At 38.6% G+C, this 17,932-nt stretch overlaps 1 protein-coding gene across 6 annotated transcripts in view; it reads left to right on the forward strand.

Moving 5' to 3' along the window:
- The window catches only part of MAGI2 (membrane associated guanylate kinase, WW and PDZ domain containing 2), a 764,133-nt gene that overhangs the window by 680,777 nt on the left and 65,424 nt on the right, over nucleotides 1-17,932 (forward strand). For 3 of the 6 annotated variants that reach the window (XM_075144530.1, XM_075144538.1, XM_075144564.1), the window contains 4 exons: nucleotides 4,667-4,708; nucleotides 10,170-10,261; nucleotides 16,070-16,262; nucleotides 17,249-17,335. In XM_075144530.1, the coding sequence (XP_075000631.1) occupies nucleotides 4,667-4,708; nucleotides 10,170-10,261; nucleotides 16,070-16,262; nucleotides 17,249-17,335 (414 nt within the window). The remainder of the gene's footprint in view (nucleotides 1-4,666; nucleotides 4,709-10,169; nucleotides 10,262-16,069; nucleotides 16,263-17,248; nucleotides 17,336-17,932) is intronic. The other 3 variants (XM_075144553.1, XM_075144546.1, XM_075144558.1) reach the window with 3 other exon arrangements.

Below are 17,932 nucleotides of genomic sequence, written 5' to 3' on the forward strand. Positions count from 1 at the left end.
ATATAAAGCGGTTTTTTGTATGGGTAAAAGGTTTGGGACTATAAATTCAGAAAATTAGGTTCTAGTTTCAAACCTTCCTTGAGCTCAGTTTGCCATATCTTTCAATATTTCTGTTCACCAGTTACTGCCCTTTATATCAGTAAGACATGCCTGTCTTCACTTTGTAAATAAAAGAGTATTGGGAAATTGCTAATTATTACGTATTATCATCAAACTACTCCTTGACCTAGAGTACGAGCAATTGAGTTATAGGAAGGTAATTTCTCAAAGTAATTTCCAAACAGTACAGGTTGTTGTTTTCCTTGCATCTATTGCTACTCCAAGCAACACCATAAAGAAGGTCTAAGAAATCATGTTACTAAATGAACGTAACCCTCTTTTTTTTTAATGAAAGATGATATATAACAAAAGGAGAGGAAATTTAGCAGATCAACATCAAATTATTTTGACTGCAGAAAGAGTTACTCACCATGACAAAAAGAATTTGTTGGTTATGAGAACTGACAGTGAAACCACAAGCATTTTCAAATGGAATTATGAAAATATAATCATCATAGTACTGTGATGTAAAGTGATTTTGATTGCTGGATTGCCAAGTGGGTCCCAAACGACCTATGCTAATATGAAGTGTCAGTTTTAAAACTGATGGCGGTATTAAAGATGCAGTATTCCTTTCTCTTGAACAATTTACACTTTACTAAATGGTATACAAATAGATTTTCATCTGCAAAGTGGTAGAGTGTACTTAAGTCAAAGTAATTAAGAAAACTGACTTGTAAGCATTGGGAAATTGGTCACAGGTGCATGAGACCAATGGGAACTGCATTGCCTGTGTGCTGTTTCAAACTGCTGCTTGCCCAGCTTTGGAAAGGACGTTGCAGCATGATCATATTCATTCTGCTCGTTTGTAAAACTCCTATTTACCTAAAGCATCTCGTAGGACTGAGATGCTAAAATATAAATGTTTCCTAGTGTTAGTTTTGTTCCATGTAGTTAGCATTCAACAAAGTATGATCCAGAAAATAATGCAATATGGACAATAAATATTACCATCCCTATCTTTCATCAGCATGATTCTTCCTCCAGACAATACCAGTGACTCCATCGGTGCAAATAAGAATACCCTTGTGTTGTGTTGTAGGTGAACTCTGCTCCTAGGGCTGTATCTTGACAGCAAAGACATCTGGTATTTTCACCATTGGTTTCAGTTAAGTCAGGGTTGTGTCCCAGGTCTTGTTTACTCTTTATCTGTTTTCAAAAATATTTTGCAGCTTTCAGTTTTCAAAACCATGAGTGTAATTTATTTTAGATTAAACATGAAGCCAGATGTGCAAGCTTTTTACTATTCTATCTTCTAATAGTAAAATTAACCTTGGCTTTACATTCATCTGATATGGAAGGAATCTTGATATATAGTAAGACTCTTTGAAATGCACAGCTACATCCTCGTTCTCCAGAGCACATGGAGTAGTCCCCATGGTGGAGATTTATTTCAGTTATATACAAGTAGCAGTTCAAAAGAAAGCTTCTTTTACTTTCCCGATTCTTGCTTCTAGGACAGGTTAGCTGAACCAAAAAAATTTATGCAGCAAATTTACCAAGTATTTTATTATTCATTCAAGCTCTACTTTGTAATTATTTCATTCCTATTTCACATAAAAGACTACAACTACTCATGGCAATGCAGTCACAGAAGTTCAACCAAAAAGGCTTCATATGGAGAATACAGAAATCTTATGTCAACATTTTAAAACTTTCTGCACTTTGAATGCCTGCGCATGGTGGCAGTGTTGGGTGGTTGGTCTCTTTGACCTGGCCTCTCCAAACAGCCTACTGCTGCCTCATTTCCTAAGAGGTGGAGGCAGGAGGTTTCACACAGTAAAAGTTTAGAAAATGTCAAAATGAATTTAATAATAAGTAAACAGAAAGTTTCAAATTGTCTTGTGTAAAAGTTAGTTTCCTATAAAAACTAATTGACAAGTTGTTATAAAACAAAGCTTGTTAGAGTCTCTCAGTCTTTTGGTAAAATTACCAGTTCAATCAGTTTGTTCTTAGCAGATACAAGGCAGCAGGATGTGCACGAATGACGTGCATTCTGCTTGGCTGAGGACCAGTGCCAGCGGTCCTTCCTCTTCACTTGGCAGTTGCTGTTCTTTAGGTTTTTTGAGTGCAGAACTATGTGAGTTTTGAAAAGATATTGCTGCATTTGACATAGGGAGACATGGCTAATAAAGTCCTATCTTATACGTTAAACGTTCTTCACAGATCTTTCCTCTTTTGAAGTTTTCTACTAGTTGCTAAGTTTGCCTATCACATGAGCACAGCTATTTAGAGGTTATATTCTATTTTTCAAAGTGCCAGTGACTTAGGTTTATCTTTTTGGTGATCACACGTTTAAGAACTTTAAGGCTTGATTCAATACATTCAGCATAGCACAGTTCCAAGTTTCGTGTGTGTGAATTCCTAAACTACAATGAAAACAAATGCTAGATGCTGAATGGTTGATTACAAGATGGTAATTAACACCACGAGACTCTATATGAAGTTCTGCAAGGCAAAGAAAAGACACCTATTCAGGAACAAAAGCCAGATCAGACTTAATGAGATTATCTTTGAAGGAAACTACCTCATGACAGGCACTTTTGCTTGACCACAAACAATAGTTTACAAAGAAGATACTGCTAACTTACTTAAAATATATGGCTATCTTAACATAGCAAGTTGTTCCCTAATTTGGCACAGTTTGAGCATGGTTGTGCTTCTTCCACTTTGCTGCTTGAGGCCAATTCTGCGGGATATTAGGGTGGCTGCAAGCAGAAATGGAAACACAGAATGAACCAATCTGACAGCAGCTCCAAAGAGTAATTCTAGCTGGATGACCAAGAGAAAAGGCTTGTGTCCTTTCAAACCTGAAAGCTTATTGAGACTATCAAGATGAAATTGCTTTCTGTACATCAAAATCACTCTGTCTCTTTTAAGAATTCCATTAAAATCTTGAAAGGATGTAAGTAAAAAAATCATTTCTCCAAGTTTGCAGTGGAGCAGCATCAGTTTCAAAGGGTTCGGTTTTCAGGAGTTGTGCTGGTGGAATAATTTACATTTAGATGGCACTTCTCATCTTGAAGGATCCCAAATCACTTTACAAAATCTGAAGTGTGTGAAGGAATTACCTCCTTTAACCACCAAAGTAAAGATGTGCAGCTACCTATAAACTAAAACACCATAGCCCACATGACACAACTCCTAACACAGCCAGTGAACACAAATACAACAGGAATACAAAGGGATGTTCCCATCCAGTGGAATCTCTAGGCTGTATTTTAAGTAAGCAGGGTAGCAGTCATCTGAATTTGAGCAGGTCATGCCTGTTCTGTAAATACTTTTACCAGAAAAGTCGTACGACATTCAATGGCCTCTGTCTCCATTTTTGGGAAAATGTCTTTGCCCTAGAGCATTAGTGCAGTATTGACTAAAGTGAACTATGAATTACTCAGCTGCTACTATTACAGTCCATGCTGCCTCTAGGAAGCAGTCCACCAGAAGGCAGGCAGCTTTAGTCCAAACTCTTCCAAAGTCGTAAGGAGCTGCCCACAGAGGAAATAGTCTTCTCATTTCTCTCACCACATCCACGTATTTCCAGAAGGCTTAGCCAAAATTGCTGGCCTCCAGTGCATTCTCTGGCTTCTTGCAACCTGGAAATACCTACTTACAGTATTAAATCCATTCCTGTCTTCCTTCTATCTCAGGAAGATAGTATATACCCATATGTCGTATCACTGTCCTGCAGATGGCTGATGTGACAGACCTTACCCCATTTATACCATGAAATACGCATGGTATGATATTCTGGTTTAGAGTCACATGAATGCGTTAGTGCTTTATTTACCTTTTTTTTGTTGGTAGGCCAACGGAAATCACCTCTGGTTTGGGATGTTTTGCAATTCACTCTGGATGCTGCAGAGATAATAAAACAGAAATTCTTAGTCAGAACATTTCAAAATCGGCAAAGGAATTGTGACAGTGAATTCAGCTATGGACTTGTTCCAGATTCCTCTAATGCCAGCAAAGTAGTTGTATATGAAAACAAATCAGTTATTTGCTGCATTTCATCTAGTGAAATGCAAATACTTTGAAACTACCTGCATGAAAAGTAGGTTAAATTGATTTACCTGCATTTTCCTTCACGTACAACCAGTTGTTGTTATTGGCAACATACATCCTTCTAGCAAAATTTTGCTCTTCTTGATGATAAAAGACATTTTGCAATTGAGTTGAATAAAAGCAGTGGTTAAGTCATCTAAACGCAGCTATTAAACTTTCCCTTTTATTGCTGTACTTGAATAAGCACAAATATTGTCACTAACTTTCACAATTGTAAACACATTAACAATTTTATCTTCATCATAACCTATGTTATGTTAAAGGAACATTACCATCTTACCATCTGTTTCACTTTGCATAGAAATGGACAGGGAGGTCTATGTCTAGCAGGAATACGTACATGTACCACCTAGGAAGTCAGGAAGGAGGGGAGGAAAGAAAAAAACGGCAATAAAAAGTAGAAATTGCACTTCAGTAATTCAATACACAGCAGAGAAATTGATGCTGCATCTTTAAATAACTTGAGAAATGTATTTCATCTTTAATTCCCCGTTTTCCTATTCAGAACAAGTGCTGCCCAGGACTGGTTTTCGAGTGGATTCCTCTGGCAAGTATTCTTCAGCCTTCATTGTTCTGTAAACTAGTTGTCCTTCATTTTATGTTTTAGTTATTCTTTCTTTAATCATTTCTCTAGATAATGGCCAGTCATGACTGCCCAGTCACCATTTTATTTTTGTATGAGCTTTGTAGGGTTATAGAATGCTAACTCTAAATCTTTTTATAATAGATTTGCATTTTGAGCAAGAAAAAGTATTTTTTCCTCAGTCTTTGTGTATGTTTTACAATGTTTTATGTGTACTTTCATACGTTAGTGTTCAATCTTTAACATAAAAATGTATCTCTATAGCTCATGCCCAAATCTAAGCTTAAGCAATATTTTGTGCAAAACTGAAATTAATTCTGTCTTCATTTGCCAAAGAATAAAACTGATGTATTATGCAGACCCACCCATTCCTTGCTCCCATACATATACCTTTTCTGTAAAAACATAAAAGCAAAAACATTCAAAAATAGAAGCTTTTTCAGGAGTTTGAATCAACATCGGTCTTGTAAAGTGGCAACAGACATGTTTAAAACCAGCAATATTTGATTTCCCAATGTGATCATGTTAAGTGAACAGTTAAAACAGGCATCTCATACAAAAAAGGCTAAAAGGCTGTTTTGACATTCCCATTAAAGTCTTTTCTAGTCCTACACAGGTTGGACAGAGATCCTAAATTAAATATGATATTGGGCTGGTTTTGCATACCCTAGTAGGATTTATACGTTGAATAACTCTATTCCCACACCAATTCTTTTTTTCTTTTTTTTTTTTTTGCTTTGCTGATTTTTATACTGAAGTCTTTATTTACTAGTTTTTCCTGTCTATAAATATCAACAGGAAATACGTATGGTTTTTAAAAAGCTACGTTGGAGACCAGCAGACCCATGACTGTTTTCAAGCTTTTCACATCTTTCAAGAGCATCTGAAACTCAGATAAAAAGTTATTGTAGATTTGTGTCAATCACAATTTACAATTCACAGTAATGATTTATATGGAACAAAAATCTTCACCATCTTCAGCAAAGGAGTCCAAATTAATTTTTATTTTTAGCAGAAAAGTTGAGTACACCTAGAAAGACTGTAAAATTATTACAACAAAGCTCTTCATCCTTGTTTTAATTGCAATATAGAAGAGATTTAATTAAAAAAAAAAATTCCATCTCAAATTTTACAGCATCATCCCAAATATCAGGTTTATCACTATAAAAATCACATAGCACTTGTGCAACTTGACTCGTACAGAAAATGAATTAATCATCTTCAGGGATATATTTTCTCTATATACTTTCAAGGAACAATTGCATGTACACTTATCAATGTGTAATTCATCTAGCAATTCAAATGAATACAGTACAGACATGTAGCTGAGAGTTGATAATCACATCTGCACCTATGAGATCTCACTATTGCTTAGTAACAATCTATTCTGGTACTTTTACATTTAAAGCAAATTCCCCATCGTCCAGGAACCAGAAAGCAGAATTTCCCAGTGTTCTTTATCATTCTCACTGTGCAGCAATGATCAGATCACAGCTTGTCCAATACCACTCTCAAATTCATGGGGGAGCCAGTTGGTTTTATAACCTAGCAAAGTGAATTGTTTTTTTTTTTTCTCTTCTAGGCCAAACGATCATTTAAGAACATTTTCCTTTACACAAAAAGAAGAAACAAAATTCTGTAACTATAAAAAAGACAATGAAGTTACTAGCAGCAAATCTAAAATTCTTTTTCTAATATAAATGTGCAGAAAGGCAAGGGAGAACAGGGAACACTGTCATTCTTGCACAGGATACCCATATTATATGATCAGAAATATTCACTTTAAGCTGAAACTCTCCTTTCAATGAAACTGGTAGGAGATGGGACATTCAGGTGTATTAAGTTCACTGGAAGGAAAAGCAAACTGTGCAAAAGACTGTACTAATTCAGTCTTGGCTTGACTGCTGTGTCTGCAAACCTATTAATTTCTTCTTACTTGGCATGAACTGCAAGGTGCTAATCTAGCTTACAAAGAGAAAAAGGTGCATTTTCCATAACGAAGTTAGATTAACCAACAGTTGGCAGTATATTGCAAGGCACAGGAACATCATTTTTCTGTAAGTATAGGTAATTTTCTTTGTATTACCAACTGAAAATCTGCTCCAGCAAGAAAAGGCAAAATATAGTTTATCTAACAATCCTTTGTGAGGAAAAAAAGTACCGGAATCCTAGAGAAGCAAGCATTGAAGAAATATCAGATGAAATGTAACCACTTATATGGGTAAGAATACTTGATCAATGTACATTCAGGAATATTGAAACTGCTGCCAGGGGCTTTTAGTAAAACTACCAAGCATGAGCTCCTGTAGTAAAGACACATAGTAGTGAACAACTTGTCTTTAAGAAACAGGAAAAAAGGAATTTCATCAGCAGCAGGACTTTAGAACATATTTTTGATTAAAGACTAACTGCCGTTATGGAGATAAACTGAGACCTACTGCAAAAGGAGTTTACCAAAAATTGGTTGTGTCAGACTAACCTGGTAACTGACTTTTTGCACCAAACAAGCAATGCATGTTTAATCAAACTAGACTTCAACTAGACATTTTACAAAATGCCAGTTACAATTGAAGCACTTCCATGTTAGCCTGGAGAAGACAGTGCTTAGCACAAAATGTAAAGAGGAATGGCTAAAAAGCAGATAAGCAATTCTACTAAAGGAACAGTTTCTGGACTGAAAGGATAATATTAATGGAGAGCCTTGCAACAGGTCTTCTGTGTTATTTTCATTAATGACCTAAGCACAAAGACTAAGGGTGGGAATGACGTCCACATTCAGACATGTAACTTCAGGTGTCGACAGTGTGGTTGTCTCCAGACCAATGGAGAGCTGGTCAGTGCAGCTAATGGACTCGTATCACACCAAGCATGAAAGCTCAAATGACCAGCAACAGCAGTGGAGGAAATGCTCCTTAAGTATACTAGTCAGTCGCTGGAGATAATATGATGTTACTGTGAAAAAATAAGTAAAATCATGGGGTGCAATCCATCAGTGAAATGCTGAATGAGGCAGGTGACCTACTGACAAAGACCACAAACAGGCTTAGGCACCCAGTGTCTTCTTTACTGGTAAGGTCTGTATGCTGTTTGCTTGCAGAGGCTTGCAATAACAGCGAGATGGACTAGATGACCCAGGGATCCTTTCCAGTCCCATGTTTTGGGTTTTTGGTGGGACAGATAGAACGTCATTTTTTAAAAGCAAGAGTTGGCAGAGAATGGGCTCCATAGACTTCCAGGTACTTGGGAAGGAAGGCTCTTCTGAGCAAGCGTGATGGCATAGTCAGTTAATCCAAAGGCTTCCAAACTGTGTTAGAGCTCATAGAAAAGTATGCCCACATACAGTATTTTTAGCCTAAACCTTTTCATGGTCAACCTAGCTTGCCCATTCCATTCTAAATGGGTAGAAAAAGAGCCTCTTTTAAAAAAAATACTACCTCTTATTTTGGAGTCTGGTGCCAACATTGTCAATGTATGTGTTTGAGGGACGTTTTAATCTCAGTGAGCCAGAGCATGTATTCTTCACAACCTGACATTCTTATACTTTCTTAATGTATTCCCAACTGTGCATATTCATTCATGTGAGCACATATAAAGGTAGTGCTTTGTGACAGACAGCTGGAAACAGTGCCTTTGAGTGTTAGACCTGGGCTATAAATGATGATCTTACTGTTTCTATCTACAAAGCCCTCTCCCTAGTACTAAGCCCCATCCTTATTACACTTCGGCACAGCAAATCAGGTAAAGATAATGTATCGCTTTCATCTTAAAATTCCTTTGCCTCTCGCAACTTTGAAACAACCTTTGCATTAAGTTAACATACTCTACATGCACAAACTTCCATTTGTTCTTTTATTCACTGTTGAGACACTTATCAAATAAATTGAAAAAAATCAGGATAATAAGCTGTTAGGATCTGTTTGGGTTTGTCTTCTAAATGCATGAGAAGCAAGTTGGTAGAGAAAGGTAATACTTTTATTTTACCAGCAGGAATATTTGTGATTCAGTCTCGCTCATACCAATACACATTGCTGAAATAATGCACTGTGCTGCTGTCTAAAGAGGATTTTTGTTGCACGGTCATAGTATAGAGCCACTGCATGTAGTTCTGTGTCTCTGTCTTTGCAAGACCTGACTGAAACTGAATTGGCTTTAATCCCAGACAAAGCTGGGATCTGCCCAACTCCGCAGTTTGTGAGGTGTCCACTGGTGGCTCTGGGGGGATCTGTAAATGAGAGTCGCTGAAGTACCGTGTTTCAGCCCTCTGTAGTCCCGCCCCTCCTGAGGAAACAAGGCACAACTGGAGACACTATGAACAGTTTGCTGAAATGAACCTGCTCATCCCTTTTTGTCTGTTGGGGTTGGCAACAAGCTGACACTGGCCAAAAGCTGTCACAATTTATAGACCAGAGTGCAATCTGTACGAAAGACCGTTCCTGTTAATCACTGTCCTGCTTTAGGTGATGAGCCTAAAGCATCTCTGAACATGCAGACAAAGCAATAGTCAAAAAAGACAACTTCTTAGTCCTCTAACTGCTTTCGGTTTCACCTTATACTATTTGAAATTTTATTCAAAATTTCTCTTTTGTATTTTGAGGGCATCAAGATTCAAAACAAAGGGCTCTTTCAAATGAAGCTAAAGACACTTTTATAAGACACTGACTTTTAAAAAACACTACCTTCCTGAACTGATATATTCCAGGGCAGAATATATGTTTACAGGCAAGTTACGAAGGCATATGGAAGCACAATCTTAATGATTCATAAACCTGTTGAAACTTTAATTGAGTGGCATTAAGGAATTCAAGTTAATGATGTTAGCTTTCAATTTAAACCCTAAGACTAGAGGCTTATAGGAATAGCTTTCGTCAAAACCCTTTATTGAGGGTATTACCTGAAAGTGGAGTACTTAAAAGCAACGTTACATAAGACGACATACTGCTTTATATCTGATGTGGAACTAAAACAGCCTGTAATGATTCATCTTTTGTAAGTTGGACTGATAATTTTTTCTATGTATCTCTATCTCCTATTTCAGTTTATTCTCTTTAGGTTTTAATGAACTGCAAGGAAAACACAAATTAAATACCAGAGGTGGATGAACAGCAGTACATAATGCAGTCAGCTGTAGGAAGAAGGCACCTTTATAACCTGTATTTTGGACAGACTTTTCCAGTACAGTTCTCCTGTGAATGTGTTCTGGCTTGGTTTAGCGTATTCTACTGAACATATCATCCTCCAAGAGATACCTACATTTTCAAGTCTCCTCCTTGTCTGTGTACAACACATTGTGTCCCATTTGTTTCCACCAGCTCTAACCAGGATGCCATTAGTCATGTGCAATGAACACAAGGTGGGAGGGAAGATGGTGCAAATTCTCAAGACAAAGCCAAAATGCTTTGCTCAGTGGGATTTCCCTTTAAACCAGGTCCCGATTACAAGGAGCTGGATGTTCACCTTCGGAGAATGGAGTCTGGGTTTGGCTTCAGGATCCTGGGAGGAGATGAGCCTGGACAGCCTGTGAGTTATTTCTTCCTGACTTTCTTTATAGCTCTAAAATCTGTGTAAAAGTCAGAAAAGTATTATTACATAGCTGAACCCAAATGAACACCATGTTAAGGCTATAAGTAAAATGGCTTTTTTATTCATCCATAGGAAAAGACAGGACTCTCAGGTTGTCCGCATCTAAAAGTTGTCACAGTAAGTTAAGTTAAAATCAAAAGGAATTAAGTTAGAAACAGTGCATCGCTCAGCCCTTTACTGCAGAGTATGACCTGGCACCTTTTAATCTTGACTTTCCAAAACTGAGTTTAAGCAGAAGATTTTAAAAATCAGATTATATAAGACTATGTATAACTGTGTTCAATGTAGGCAGACTATATGTATGCATAAGGTTAAAAGATACTGTTGGCAATGCAGTTTATTTCCAGAAACACAGAAGGCCCCACCAGGGAACGGTAGTCCATGTGCCAGGTTAGATGATAACATGTGATGCATCAGGCATAAAAGTGGTAGCTTTATACCATTAGGAGGGAGACATCCCTGTAACCAACTAACAGGTAACAAAACCAACATAGATTCATTGCAGGTGAAATAAAATATAAAATAAAATATATACACAATTTTTAAAAGGAATGTGTACATATTTTGGTAAATTAGTGATATATATCAGTACTATAATTTTGAGAGGGCAGGAAGAATTAGTACTCCTTCAGAATAACTTTGATGATGTAACTATGGTTTGTCAGCGAGGACTAATCCCAAGTCGATAACGATAACATTTTATTATCATAACCTTATGCATAGTCTGAGTCCTGTGTTACCACATTTCTGAGATAATGTATAACTAGTTGATAGATTTATATAATCCGTATTCAGATTCATACAGAATATAGTTGTCATTCAAGCATTAACATTAACCAACACATGGCTCTGAGAAACAAAGCAGCTCCTCTACTTTAAAATTGTCAACATCTGTCGAAGTATTGATAAATATTAATAGTTTACTGATGCCTCCTGTAAAAAGAAGCAAAGGCACTGTATTCTAGAAAAAGTGCTTCAAGTGCTGATTGAAATGCAGAGACTCTATTTTAGAATAAGTGTTTTGGAATGGATTTTCAAAGCTAAATGAGGTGTAGCTGTACAGAAGGACTACAAAACAACACTGTTTCATCATCTACACTTGCAGTGTGCCTGAAGCCCCTCTGGCATTTTTTTCCATGGAGCATGTCCCAGCGCACATAAAATGAAGCCACTGAGCCATCATGTGCACATTCTCCGCCTAAGTACGTTTCCTGTCCTTTCTGGATGGCCCAGCCAGTATGGGTTCTCAGAGCTCACCTACTGGGTGAAGCCAAAAAGGAAATCTGTTAGGAGCTAGAAGAAACGTCCCACTTCATCATTTTATCTTGCAAATAGTTGGCACTAGTGGAAGATTTGGAAATCTCCCTCTACCCACTTCGGACAGTAGTGTCTAGTGGCATTTCCCACCTCCCAGGAAATTGTCCCTGGCTACAAGACTGCTCAGTATTCTGGGAAAGTCTGTCTTGGTGTCTCCTTAGTGCTTTTTTCATTACAAATGGATAATTAAGTAGTCACAGACTGAGTGTCTGACTGGCTCTGCAGTTTCGAGGTTTATGACATTCTCATGGGGAAAAGTGCAGCTCAAATGCCTCATCTAAAAGATGATTATTTATATAAAATGGAATTATTTTAACCTAAAGGACTGCGAGAAAACTGATTTAGAATATCTAATATTCTGATGGTTAAGAATATATGCTGGAGTTGTGGGAGACCTGAATTTATGTCTCTGCCTCAACAGTGAATTTAGGTCTCTGCTCAACAGTCCAGTAGAGTGGGAATTTGGAAATGAGTCTTTTGCCTCCCAGCTACAGGCATTGTGCGCTGAACCGTTACAGAGGAAGCAGCTCTTTCTAGTTTCTTTTCAGCAAAGGACTGACCTGGTTTTACTGTCCAAAGTCAAAGAGTCATAGCTGGATGCAAAGTGCAGAGATAAGCACCTTGGTATTTTTGGAGAGCAGGACCAAAAATGCTGCTTTCTGTGAACCACCTTCTAAGACGCTTCACTCTCCTGCTGAACAATTGCTCTCAGCCTGCACTTAGCCTCAAGGTTGCTATCTCTATTTCAGGGTTTGCAAATACAAAAGCATTTTTGCCCAGACGTATCAATCTAACAGGCTTTATGTCTCCCCACAAACCATGTCTGAAAGTCCTTAAGAATGAATAAGATCCTACCTTGAGGCTGAGGATCCTACGAGGCAAAAAGGCACTTCCTTAGAGCTAGGTTGCAGAGCTGAACTTCTCAATTTTCACTCCCTCTTTGTTGCCCATCTACTTGTTTTCACTGCTCAAAGTCATCACGAATAAAGATGACAGATGTACTCCACTTTTTTTAGTTTCCATCTATTTTGTATTCAAAATACAAGACTTCTTAACTCTGTTTTCTCTCCTCCACTGCTTTCCTGCTCCCCCATGGACAGGCCACCTGCAGCCTCCCATTCCTTTCACCTCCAGAAAAGGAGAGGCAGTTTCTGCCTGTCCTCCAAACCCCTGCATTTCCTATGAAACCAGAGACACTTTGAAATGTTTGTTTCAGCTCTCCTGCTGTGCAGTCAGGTAACACAGAACAAAAGGAAGCTTTCATTGCCTTTTGTCTTTGTGGTTTCGTTTCTAAAAAGGAATATGGGTTCTTCAGCATAAGGCAATAAGTTTTTCAAAGAAGCAGAATCCACATAAAGTTTTTTTAGAAGGATAATAGTGACACTATCGAGGGATTGTAGCTTAGTTTCCTTCGAGTTATATCAGCTACCCAGCACCTTAGAAGGAGAAAGTGCTGATGGACTCTTCCACTTGCCATATTTGTAAGCATAAAGATGCTTTCCAAAGGAAAGACGTAAATTTATTGAGAAATTTCAAATATCAAGACTGTGGGTTGTGCCAGTTCCAATCACCTCTCAAATCTTGTGAGATCATACCACCACAGGTATTTATCACATCTCCTAGTAACTTAAGGAGTTAGAGATAATCTGACTCTGTTACAGTGAATTATAGTATCACTGAAAGGTTGCAAATATATGTGAATTGGAACTTTACTGAAGTTGCAAATTGCTGTCCCAAAGCGGAGAAGTATTTTGGATAAATTTCAAAATGTGCAGCTCAAACTCAAAATCACAGGAACACATCCATAATTACACTAAGAGTTTCACCTTTTCAACAAAGATTGACTGGGATTCTTCTCAAAAATGCCTGCAAGATGTACGTCTATATTCCTTTACGATCAGTGCCAAGAAACAGACATTTCTAAGACATGACAGATGTCCATAGAGCAGTTAGGGTAATGCAGACCACATCTTAGGAGTTCCTATTTTCATCAGTGATTAGATAGAGTTCAGATAATTAGCTTGGCTTTAGACATCACAGACACTTAAAATTAGGTGAGATAAATCACGCCTTTTATGTGTATTACTTAAATTTTACTATGTACCTGTGAAGCTACTGTGTTATATTCAGAGAAACTGAAACACGAAGTCAAATAATTACCAAGAATCACGAAGAAACTCAGTATCAAAACAGATTAACATGTATGAGTTGATAGACCCAGGCTTCAAATTCCAGTTATGCTCTGTCACAATCTTCCTAATCCCAGCATTTCTCATGTTTAATCTCAAGCAATAGGTGAAACTTTCCCTTTTCGCTACAACGCGCTCTTTATTGCCTACATGTCATCATCCTTTTCCTCACACACTCAAAGCAATCTCATGCCAGTATGAAACTGCATTACAGAGGTAATATAATCTTGATAAATATTTTTCCAATTTGTGTTTTGCTTGTAGAATTTATAACTATTATGGAAACTACTCAGCCACGAAATGAGAGCAGATACTGGATAAGAAACAAGTTCAGACACAGAAAATGAAAAGGAAGGAAAATTAAGTTATTCTTGCTATTAAATATACCAAATAACAGATATGGTGGCCATCATCTTGACAAACACACCTACTGAAGTGTTTAAAGTAGGACTCTGCTGCTTAGGTTAGGAGTCAGTTCCACCACTGAGATGAGTAACACAATCACATTCCACTGTAGACATGTGAAATATCAGCAATAATTACTTAATTAGTCAAAACTAGAAAGAGTTTTTGCTCTTTGCTGTAGATACTGATGACCTACCATGCTGTGAGCTGCATTGTGTTTCTCCAAAGGTTAAAGATGCACAAATTGTTCAATACTTTGGCAGCCAATTATAAAGAAACTGCAAATGCTCAATAAAACCAAAGGAGGAAGGCAGTCCCTGCAATCTTCCAAGCTGCAGAGGGTTATCATCTGTCTCTTCCCAAGATAACTAGGAAAAAATTTTTACTCATATGAGATGCCCAAGTGTAAAGGTTTTGAGAATACCCTGTGGAGATCTGGCTAAATGTAGCTTTGGACAGGTTTTTTCCTGTCCCAGTAAATGAGTATAAATACATATTTCATAGCTGGATTTTGCACAAAGTATTTTCCAAAGCTTTGAGGTATATTCTTTCACTATTTGAAGAACAGAATGGAGAACCTGAAAGACTCTCTCTGGCAACTCAGCCTGGCACTGCTTAACAGGATCCCAGGAACACCAGGAAGCAAGAAAACACCACATCGTGTTCTCTCTTTGCTAAGTTTTGAAAGTAAAAATGAGCCAAAGGGAGGCTAGAAACTCGGGAAAATTCTCCAGGCTCCACATGGGGTTTCGTTTAAACACTCTGCTGGGATACTTGCAACTCTGCAGCTAAGGCCACAAAAAAAACACAAGACCACCTGCGTGAGTACCACATCCAGCCTTTGCAGTTCATCATGAAAAGTAATACATGATAGCTTTTATCTTTTATTTTTTAGAGCGGGTTGTCACACGGCATGTCATATCCATCATTCTGTGCTCGCTCTCACACTGAACACGAGAAAGGAAAATTTGGAACACGCTCTGTGAATGCTTTAATATTCTTTCAAAGAAAGCAGGTTTTGTTTGAATCAATCTCAACTGTTCTACCAGTTATTCCACAGGGAAAATATATATGTCTTCTTCTCATAAATTATGTGAATTTATGTGCATAGAAAGTGGAGAAAGTCATTAAAAGGTTTTGAACAGATTTTTTACTAGTTTATATGTCCCATACAAATTACATTTAAATGTCGATTTGGGAAAACAACATCTGCCCAGAGTAAGCTGACATTTTTCCTCTTTTTCCATTCTGTTAATCAACCACTACCTGAGCAATTATTCATTATGAGTAACAACATTTGATATAGCACTTCTTTTCCCCTAAAGAGTCCCAAAGCAAACTCTTTTTGTTTTGAGTATAGTGGGGTCACTTCCACTACTGACTCAAGTGTATAACTCCAGGTGCTTAAATCACACAGCAGTGAGGAACCTTCGATAAGAAATATGCAGACTAAATAATTTTAAGTCAAAAGGACCCTTACGTGGAATTAATCTGTTTAGATCTTCTGCATAGTGTAGTCTATATAAACTCAACACTCCTTATAGACAGATTGTCTTGATTTGAAGATATCGGGTAGATCATCCTTAGATCAGGATTCTCAGGTGCATCACTCCTACGCAGGTAGGAAATATCTTACCTTCTGAGCAAAGGCAAGGAAGCGTCTTCAATCATACCCACAGAGAGGGAGCACAGCTTTCAGACACACACAGATCTCTTCACCTGCACTGAATCACTAGCTTAATTTCAAAAGAAAGGGAAAATCACTGCAACATTCATGGCACTAAATTGGAGGCTTAGTGTATATATGACGGGATTTTGTTTCTTTGCTGCCTAGATTCTCATCGGAGCAGTAATTGCCATGGGCTCAGCAGACCGAGATGGTCGCCTCCATCCTGGCGATGAACTGGTGTATGTAGATGGGATTCCAGTGGCCGGCAAAACCCACCGATATGTGATTGATCTTATGCATAACGCTGCCCGAAACGGGCAAGTGAATCTTACTGTGAGGAGAAAGGTGCTACCCACGGGTGAGTGAGGGCTGGGAAAAGTGAAAGGAAAAACAGATCTCAATGCTGGCAGCACAAACAGGTGCTGTTTTTAAAAAAATAGAGAAAATTAAAATCAAAGTGAATGTTTGTGCCGTTTTGAAGAAAGAATAATTGTAAACATGTGTCCCTTGTTTCTGTGACAAAAACACTACAGCTGAGTGTTGTTTCCCTCAGAAGTGGAAACAATATTGGCAACCCCGGTGTGGTGATCATGAGTGCTCAGATTTGTTCCATGCTGTCTTGGTCTGTGCTGTCTCCTCTTGTGACTTTTGGGTCAAAAGGTTCATCTAAGTTAAAGCTGTTAAAGCTGACTGTGTCAATAAGCAATCAGAGAAAGGCTGTTAACTGTTTAGGGCAGGAACTCATTTCACTCTTGTATGTGTTAAAAGCCCATTTCTGGTCTCACTGATGTCATCTGGAATTTCCCCCTCCCCCCCCGACTGCAACGCAAGCTGGCTGAAAACCTTCGGTATGGCACAAGCGGCTCCTAGGAACAGGGCCGGATCCTCCCTTTAAGCAGACATATTCAGAAAACAAACCTAAAACAATATGAAGAATTGGAAGTAAATTAAACCTTTAGACTAGCTCAGTCTCAATTATTGAAAAACACTGGAACCTGGAAAAATGTGTGGCAGCATCTATTAAAGCTTTAATGGGAGAATTTGCTGCCGTTCCATTGCAACTCGAGGAAAGAAGTTTATTTCAGAACTTTTAAAACATTTGTGGTGAGTACACTTCACTGAGGCACCAGAAATGAGCAAAACCACGTTCCCAGCTTGTCCTGCCTTCTGCCTCCCCGTGCCCTAGATCCGCTGTCGTTGCCTGCGCCGTTCCCCTTCGCTCCCCTGCCAAAAAGCCGCCCTCCCACTCACCTTCGTCTTCGCAGTCCCCCTCCCACTGCGGCACCGCAGCTCCCTGCCAGCCGCGCTCTCGCGGGACTGACTTTCTTCTGTTGCTGACTCCAGAGTCCTCCAGCCAGAAAGGTCCCCCTCCGCCCGGCGCGACGCCCCCTCGCAGCTCCCCCAGCGCTAGGAAAATGGCCAATAACCAAGGTAATCCGCCGACCGCTTGCGATTAGCACCTTTCCCGGGTCAGCCGGCTGTACAGACTGCAGGCAAAATTAGCAAGAGGGTTAGCACAGGGTGGATGCCAGCCTTCGCTGCTGCTTGTTAAATATTAAATAAAAGGGTCTATTAGACACTCTGGTCTCCTGGCACAGAAAATGAAGCAAGCTGGTAGAACACCTGGAGTTATTCTTGGGCCTTGAGAGTGCCACACCAGGGAGTATAGTGTGTAACTCATTAATGTTTAAGCATTTCAGGAGCTGAACAGGATTTTAATTTGGTGTGTTATAGCATAAGCTTTGTGGAAAAATTTTAAAACGACTGATGTTGGGCATGATGGAAAAATGCTATGCTAACACATCAGGCCAATTGATTTCGTGTGAATTTCTCACTAGCATGAATGTATACAACAGAAGGATCTGGGGCTTTCCTTACCTGCCTGATAGCTGATGTACGTATCACAGCCCTCACCTGGAATCGTCATTTTGCACAGATACTTACCCAGATGTGGAACAGAAAATCACCATTCACAAGCTCTGCAAAACAATTTGATTAGGAAAATATGATATTCGGAACAATGTGGAT

The sequence above is a fragment of the Calonectris borealis genome, chromosome 1 (genome assembly GCF_964195595.1).
Source record: "Calonectris borealis chromosome 1, bCalBor7.hap1.2, whole genome shotgun sequence".
Classification (NCBI taxonomy): domain Eukaryota; kingdom Metazoa; phylum Chordata; class Aves; order Procellariiformes; family Procellariidae; genus Calonectris; species Calonectris borealis.